The following is an 8809-nucleotide window of genomic DNA, read 5'->3' as shown; positions in this document are numbered from 1 at the left end:
TGGCACTCGTATATGTGGACCACATCGTGCTAGGTGAGCCCTAAGCCCAAATACTCGTTGAGAGCATCAACACTACCTAAAACCTTGAATAGATTGGGCGCACAATGGTGTGGGCAAATCCTATGGTTGAAGAGGTAGTCCCGCGTTATCCTACCAATAGGGAGAGTCATCCCCCATTCTATGAAAGCTATCATGGGGATGATGACTTCCCCCTCCTCTTTGTGTGTCACTATTTGTTCTGAGGAATAGTATCACAAGGCTACTCCCTGCGGTATGTGGTATTTATCCTTAAAGGCCTCTATTTTGGCAAAAGAGTCTACTAGATGCTTAAATCTACCCATCCAGATGGGTTAAAGGGAAACAACTAAAATTGGTAAATGAAGAAACAAGAAATGGAAGGTCGAGAAGATGGGCCAAGGAGAAAAAGAGAAGTTTAAAGAAATAGAGACTTACAAGAACTAAGATGTGTGCTAGTCCCTGAAACCTTTAGAAATATTTTCAAGGATTTCTTAGAGGAAAAGTGTGGGAAGTTTAGTAATTTGGAGAGCTTTGTGAGTTTGAGTGCTTGGGATCTCTGGAGAGTTTGAAGACTTGTGAAATTAGGGAAATGATTTCTCCGAATGCTTTATATAGAGGGCAAGATTGGGTGGGAGTTATCCCGTTCAAAGCCCAATAAGAAATACCAGCCATTGGATTAGCACCTCACCGTTGGATGTGGAGGACAAAACACCGCCTAGAGCAATTAATGACGCCTCGTGGGCTCCAAAGCGTCAGTAGCAATTATGAGGCGCATAAAACGGTACTCTCGCACGTGTAAACCCAGGGATTTGATGTTCTTAACCCTTAATAAATCAAAACCCCACTTTTTTTCCTCGGATGGGAGGGAAAAACCGGTGTTTTAAAGGGCTATTGTAGGGATAGGGGCCCAAGTTCATGTATTGGGCCTTAGGCCTTGGTCGAGGACCTTGGTTTGTCCGAGGATGGATAAACAGTAGTGAGGGTGTCAAGCTCAGAACCCCATAAGTAAAATACAAGCAGAAGGGCTGAGAAAGTTGGTCCGAGGAGGATTTCCTCCTCGGATGAGCAGAGCACAGATCAAATATATGCCTTATCACTCAAGGTAGCCTTCCAGGATGATCTACTGATAGAGATAGGTGATATGAACGTACAAAAGGGATGGGAGCTTAGAGGAATTTAAGGGAAAGTTGCTACCACCACATTGAATGCACTGCAGCTACTTTTCCGACTGCATTTATGTGGAGAAGACCCCTGAACAGTGTTGTCTTAGCTACCACAACTCACAAAAAGCCAGAGAGGGTGTCTGATGGGATAGGCACTCGAGTAAGGGCACAAGTGATCAATAAGTGTAGGGTCAAGATGGTCCAAAGGGAGATATATAATGCAAGAGACCTTCCATGAGGAGGGGATCGGAAAATCAAGAAAGAAACACTGTAGCAATCTAGAACTAGACTTGTAATAAAGCTTTAAAAGTAATACCTAAGAATCAGTCTCCTTGGACTTGGCCGAGGTCGTTTATCTTTAGTGAACGTCTATTATCTTTTTTTCTTTGCCATCAAAATCTATTGGCTTGTTACTTAATTCACTAAAGCCCAGTTTTCCAACCCATTCCCAACAAATTTATTGTTTTGTGCTTTTTGGGCTTAAATCCATACACCTGTTGGGCTAAGAGTTTTGATCAGGTCCTTACAATTGTTATTATTGTTATTGTTATTATTATTATTTCCTATTAGAAAAGTCCAAAATTTAAATATCTCCTCATCCATTGTATCTATAATATTTTTTTTAAAGAGAATCATAAGATTGGATCTTAGGAAATTATCACCTTAACTTCCTTACAAAATTAATTTAGTTTGATTTGTGACAAAGGGCAAAGCTTCATGAAAGTATTCAATATATTGGATCATGAGGATGAGGACACATGGCCAAAAGTGAAAATGTGTCATCATCTTGACAAGTTCAACGCATTTGAGGTACCGGAGCCAATCAAAGTTTTTGTGATAAGTGACATTTATTTGATTTTGTGTTGTTTATGAGGATTTTTTTTAAGATCACTAAATTTTAAATATCACATATCATTCATCTTACTATGGTTCTGGGCCACTGGCCATGGGAAAAATGTTCTTATAAGATGGATTTATAATACATCTCTTTCATAATATGTGTAGATTCCATACATATAGGTTTTACATGTTATAAGAGAGATATCTTATGAGATACCTTCTTAAACTATAGACGTGCAAAGAATGATGGGTTAAGATAGATATTCTTAAAATTATGTCCGGGTTATATGGCAAATATGGACCCACCCCCCCCCCTCCCCCCTCCCCCCCCAAAGAATGATGGGTCAAGATAGAGAAATGTATGATGTAAGCTTAGGCAATTAATGTGATATTAATAAGATAACAGTAAAATAAGTTAAAGTGAACTCTTGGGTAACAGTAAAAAAAAAAAAAAAAACCTTAATAAAAGAGGTAAAAAAAAAAAGATTAAGAGCAAAATTAGAGTGCCACTTAGCAGGACCTCATGCATTCTTACATGAGGCCTCTGCTTATATATATATATATATATATTTTGATTTCAATAAAAATATTAAACGAAAATACGTGCAAGTTCCAGAAAAGCAAAAGCAGCTGTGTGAACAATTCTAATCACAATCATTTACGAACAGTAAGTAGTCATCAGTTTTTTATTTTTTTATTTTTTTTTATTTATTTTTTTTTTAAGGCTTGGGTATGGAAGGAAAGCGTAATAAGAAGCAAATATCAAAATGCAATAGCTGAATGCCACACACATTGACTATCTTAATACATAATGCTCTGGCATTGTGTCGATCCATCACTCTCAGTATCAAAACAAGAAAAATAATGCATAGATGGTGCAAGCCTCGGGTGCCACTGTCAGGACTGCAGTCTATGTTAGAACAATCATTGGTTGGAGAAGAAACACTAGTTGACTCGGAGGGCAATTGACGTTCAGTTGATTTTCGCTTTTTATTGATCGCTAGCTCTGAAAGATTTTCATCAGTTAATTGATCACATACATCAATTTCCATGTATGAAGCAGTTGAATCGTCAATATGGTCCGCATCCAGATTTCTCTATTTGGAAGCACTTCAGGTGAATACAATTCCTCTTTCCTGTTGCATTTAAAAGTATCACATTAGCTATGTTGGGTAATGAAAAAAGTTGACAGATTCTGAGATGTGCAGCACATCAGCAAAATCTACTTGTGACCAAACCGCTCAACACTTAGACTCATTCATTGCTACTGAAGCATTAGGGTAACTTTACAAGAAACTAAACTTGTGTGTTTCTTTTTCAGTCTGAACTCATGAAATCATTCAAAATATAAATTCTATCACCAAATTAATTATTTTTAAGGCATTTACGTTCCATTCCATAACCATTCATACATAGTTCAATTTTCATTCTGATTATCTATCTACTTCTAAAGTAATTCTTGCTTAAATAACCGCCAAAAGGGGAGGTGGGGGAAAAAAAGAGGACACCTAAGACAACTTTTAAATCGTCATCACAATCAATTTGGAGAACGGAAGAAACCATTCTTTGCATAGGTTTCAGAAGTTTTTTTTTGGGTAACTTTTATTTCTTAAATAAGACATCAAGGCAAGAAGAATATAAATAATAATATTTTTAATTAAAAAAAAAAAAAAAAGTTTCCAATGCAATGTGCATTTTATAGATTTAAAATTGTTCCCACACAAAAAAAAACATTGGGTGATTTATGACAACAATGAGATTGTATCTGCAAAAACTATAAAAAGATAGATAGCTAATAAAGTAACCCTAAAACTTTTTTTTTTTTTTTTTTTTGACAAGAAATATGTATATTCAAAAAACTCCTAAATGCAAAGAAGCATAAAGTATCTAAGAGAGTACCCTAAAACTTTATACTAAATAAAATCTTAAAATTTCTAAGAAAAAATTGAACTGCCCAATAATCTTTAATTAAAATGGTGATCTGCATAGTAAGGTTTATGAAACAAAGAAGAAGCACAGGCATTTAGAGAAGCACCAACAAACCTCAAGTTTTTTAAATAAGTGACAAGCTGCTTCTCCTCTTGCAATTTCTTTCTCCCCCTCATATCCCTCTCCAATCAAAAGGACGTCTTTCAGCTGTAAACTAAGCTCGGCATGCACCATATCTCCCTTCTTTATAAATGTTTCTTTTATAAAATACCGACGAGAAGCACATAGTTCTTTCAGTTTTCAAAATGGATGCAGTTCAAGCTTATCAGGGGTCACAATTGGAGATAACAGGGGCTTATATATTCTCCAAACTTCATTAAGATTAAGCTTGGTGTCAAGTAGTATTGCCCTTGCAATACTTTCCACCATATCTCCAAGAGCCTGTAACAAAAAGAAGATGGTCATACAAACAAACTAATCATAAACAGAAAAATAATGGCAACCAAACCACAAAGAAGCAAGTCAATGTAGAACTCACCAACCAAATGACTTACACAACAGCAAATATTTAAGAAACATTGACTAAGAATCATGGATACAAATGGCAACTGTCAAAATTCACATCAAGAAGAAGGAAAAGGGGAATGAGCATAAAAACTAACCTCAGGACCTTTTGGGCCTCGGAGTGATCCATCAGTATGAGATTCAGAAATAGACTTCACATATTCTGTTAGTTGACATAGAAGTAACCCTGAGCAGTGTTGAAGATCCTGGTGAAGGTTTAGTCTTACAGCAGCTTGAGCGAAATTTTCATTATTTACTGAAGCTGAACACAAGTCAGTCAACTGTCAACTCACCTGGATCAATATCTGTGTAGCTCTGATAGAGATGCCATGTAATAAGCAGGTCCAACACCGAGTCACCAAGATATTCAAGCCTATGTCAAAAAATTCAAGAAGTTAAGAAGAGAGATTATATACAGCTCTTGCTTATTGTGTGTTCAATTTCTTGTCATTTTCAAAATTTACAGAGACTTCTTCAACAGACATTTAAAAAGGATATTTTAGGAAAAGGAAGAGGGGGTGAGGGGGCAGAAAGAGAAAAATTCAATCAAGTGATTCAAATCTGCTGAGAATGTCCATTGCTACCTGGTAACAATAGCCAACTCCCAGTTCTTGCTGGGATGCATGTGTTATGGCCTCCTGTAAAAGACCCTTAACAGAAAATTCATAACCAAGCTTTGACTCTAGGGTTGCAACCTCATTATCTTTTGAGACGTAGGACCGTAGAGAAGCAGTAGTAATTGCTTCAACAACTAATGAGGGATCAAGTTCAGCATCAATTCCAAGCCACTTCATCAGATGGAGTGCAGCAATTATTCCACCACCAATATAGTATGCTCCTATGAGGGCTTCAACACAATCAGCCATGGTTTTTAAACTCATCCATCTATGACCTTAATCACAGCTATTTCCAATCATAACTTTGGGTCTTCAGTATGGAATTTTGCATCCAAAGGCACTTCTGGAGTACCCACCCCACATTTACAGGGAACAGGCCATAAAAACGCTGTCCAGGAGCAACCCAACGACGAGGATCAAATGCACTGTCACGTATATATCCCTGTCAAAGAAAAAATGCAAAGCATCGTAACTCATAAACTCATTAAGGTACTAAAGCCTGTTAAAAGTTAGACTTGTACCCAGTGCATACAGGAATGCAAAGCAGTGTATAACAAAATAAAAACAAACAGGGATAACATATGTTCATATATTGTGGCATGTTCACAAAACATTAATGTCACTTTTCTAATGTACATAACAAAATCCCAGTGATCATTGGACCAAATAGCATCTCCTTCCCACATAAATGAGGGATGGAGAGTCCAGTTCCGGTGCCTGAGTTTTATATATCTGTCAAAGAAAGAAATTTATACACCAACATGCTGCTGATTATTACATGTTCATATTGACTTATCAGATACTAAAACTATTTTATCCAGGATGCCATTTCAATGTGCCCATATTGTATTGTAGCTGCATAGTCTTCCAAAATGGTTTGTTTGTATATTTTTATTCCACTAATAAGACAAATTTCATTTTCCACCATTGTAAACTAACTTAAGAAAATGACAGATTGATACATATTCCATAATTATGTTGCCAAAATAACAATTTGAAATAAATGAAACATTTTCATAATTTACAACTCAACTTGGTATCAAAGCGTCCTGATCCAACCCTAGAACTTACTAAAACACGTTGGAGGCTATGTTCCAATGAGAGGGGTGTGCTAATGTCAGCACCGACAAGGTCACCAGAATCCGAAGAACAAACCATCTGACTTGCCGGAATTTCCTGATATTTGCAGTGATTTTCCCAATATTTTTGGAGCCATCTGCAATGTCTTTTTCATTTTCCATTGTTTTCTTTTACCCTTGGCACCAATTCAACCCTAGAACTCACTAAAATGCATTGGAGGCTGTGTTCAATGATAGAGATCCATGTACCTGACAAGGTGAGCTACTATATGGAGGTTAAGGGTGGCGTAGTGCAAGGAACCCGGTGTTGTGAGGCAGGTAGTTGCATGATTTAGAAAACTGTAGTATGTAAATGCCTTGTTTGATGTATTTTATTTAGCTCAGATTCAGGATGGGATAGAAGACAAAGTGTGTTAGACACTTAGAAGTCATGACAGGAGTTATCTATGGAACTATATAGAGGAATCCAAAGGGAAAAATACACAATAAGCTCAAAACATCATTCAGGATAAGAAATCACTTACTTTTTGTTGAAGTACTCTGAAAATGTCATATTTTGATGAGGCATTGTCAGTGTTTCCACCAAAAGGACTCTCAGCAGAGATATTATTCACAACCTCAACAACAAAGTAGATTTTTCCAGTGTGAATTGCCAAAACTATCATCTCCTTGAGGTTGTTTATGTCAGCCATGCTATAAGCAAAGTGGATAACATTAGTTCCAATAAAGTTAGAAACTCACTCTACTTTAAGACTAAGAAGACAGTGATAATACTTAAGTTCCAAGAAAGTTAGAAACTCACTCTAGCCTCAGCAAATCAACCTTCTTGACTAGCTTTCTCTTGCTAACAACATTCTTTGCCTTGCCATGCAGAGAAACTTAATGTTCTTGTCATGTTACAACAAACCCACTTCCAACTTTCTTCAAGCTGACTCCTTTGTTTAGCAATGTATATATAACGGAAAATCTTATTTCGCACTCATTATTCCACACTCATTTTTTAAATTATGTTTTTAAAACATGATTTCAGTTAAAATTGTGAAACCGGAGCTTGTTAGCTGGTTCAAAGCAACTGCCTTATTGGCCACAACAAGTAGCAATAGTTCGATAAGCAAAGCGAGATATGTGTAGAAAGGACCTTTAACACATTAGTAAAAACATTTTAATTGTTGAACAACCACATTAAAACAACAACACGTGAAAGAGCTAAAGCTAGTTACAATATTCTGAATAACTGATTAAAAGTACTCAACATCCACAGATCACACTGTCTTTTCTCTTAACAGAATTTTACAAACAAAAGCGAAATTTGAGTCTCTCCCTCTTGATCTACTGTTGCTGGACTCAAGGATGGAGCCAGGGGGGTCGAGGGGGGTGCCTCCCCTTGGCTACTTGAAAAAGATCCTTGAAGTTGGTATATTATGAACTATTCTTTGGTACTTTACCCTAACAAAAAAAAAAGAAGACTCCCACTGTACAGACCCTTAACATAAAGAAAGTAGGAAAATAAATCTTCTCCACATATCAAATCATATCACTTTTTCACCAAATTTACCATTCTTATTAGTTTTATCTCACCACTTACATCTTCACCCATTTCATTGTTCCTTTTTTTCTCAATCATTATTTTCAATTTACAATTTACTATTCACAACAGTTTTCTTGCACAAATTGACGTGTTATCAATCATAAAAAAAAAAATTCAAATTAGAGACTTTTTTGGTCAAACCATAATCGCATGGGAGAACAAAATGAATGGAATAGCATTCTTCATCTGATAATCAAGATTCATTCATTCACATTTCAAAAAAACCTCAATGGGTCGTCAAAGCACCACTACATTACATTAAGAAACAAAAAAAAAATAAAATCTAAGTGCTGTTAATATTTTTTTTTTTTTTTACCTAAAAAGAAAAGGACAAAAATATATAGATTAGTTGTTTCTTTTTGTTTCTGCTCCAAATCAGCAGCGGTATTCTCTACTAACTAAGATTGCTCTTGAGAAGATTGCTACTCCTGAGAAGATTGATCCTGAGAATTAAATTATAATATAATAGTGATTAGTAATCAACTAAAATATTACAAAAAAATGGATATAGATAGAAAGATAAAGAAGGAAATATAAAAAAAAATATATATATACCAATCGCCGAAGAGGCACCCACGAACCGTCTCCAACAAAGGGAAAGTTAATGACTATTTGTTCACTGCCAAAAACCCTGAATCCGAGGGCACTTTGGTCATAAAAGCCTCCCGGAAGAGATATTTCCATAGGGAAGTGCGGAATCGCCGAATCAATGTTACCATTCACAGTAACGGTCCCTGTGTTCCAATTCACGAAGACCCTGACGTCACGTAAATTAGAGCCCTGTGGATACACAATTATCTTTTGACATCCCTCGCTCAGTGAGCGATGATAGATATGATATGGACTCCGGCTGACAGGCAATGGGACTGGTTCACTCATTTTTTTTTTTTTTTCCCCGATAAAAACGGCGAGATGAAGTTGATCTGGTTTTTAGGGTTTTTGAATTGTTGTGTTGTGTGTGACTGAGAGGATGAGGGAAATAGGAAAGGGCTTTTATATCTTTAGGGTTTT

At 36.3% G+C, this 8809-nt stretch overlaps 2 protein-coding genes across 4 annotated transcripts; both read right to left on the bottom strand.

Moving 5' to 3' along the window:
- Positions 1–2848: 2848 nt before the first annotated feature.
- Positions 2849–6719, bottom strand: LOC115953111 (endoribonuclease Dicer homolog 3-like). 3 transcript variants are annotated; one of them, XM_031070616.1, is made up of 6 exons: positions 6165–6719; positions 5099–5573; positions 4808–4887; positions 4613–4701; positions 4065–4391; positions 2849–3157 (listed from the first exon to the last, which is right to left on the bottom strand). In XM_031070616.1, the coding sequence occupies exons 2-5, from the start codon at positions 5137–5139 to the stop codon at positions 4251–4253; spliced, it is 351 nt and encodes a 116-aa protein (XP_030926476.1). In that variant the 5' UTR covers positions 5140–5573; positions 6165–6719; the 3' UTR covers positions 2849–3157; positions 4065–4250. The 3 variants fall into 3 exon arrangements, with proteins under 3 accessions (XP_030926476.1, XP_030926477.1, XP_030926478.1); XM_031070617.1 differs by having other exon boundaries at positions 6203–6719; XM_031070618.1 differs by having other exon boundaries at positions 6460–6719.
- A 928-nt stretch (positions 6720–7647) lies between these two features.
- LOC115953112 lies at positions 7648–8809 on the bottom strand. The gene is made up of 2 exons (XM_031070619.1): positions 8354–8809; positions 7648–8241 (listed from the first exon to the last, which is right to left on the bottom strand). Exons 1-2 carry the CDS (start codon positions 8675–8677, stop codon positions 8221–8223), a joined length of 345 nt encoding a protein of 114 aa, XP_030926479.1. The 5' UTR covers positions 8678–8809; the 3' UTR covers positions 7648–8220.

Source organism: Quercus lobata, chromosome 7, assembly GCF_001633185.2.
Source record: "Quercus lobata isolate SW786 chromosome 7, ValleyOak3.0 Primary Assembly, whole genome shotgun sequence".
Classification (NCBI taxonomy): Eukaryota; Viridiplantae; Streptophyta; class Magnoliopsida; order Fagales; family Fagaceae; genus Quercus; species Quercus lobata.
The sequence above is the reverse complement of the archived record's forward strand: the minus strand, read 5'-3'. Positions and strand labels throughout refer to the sequence as shown.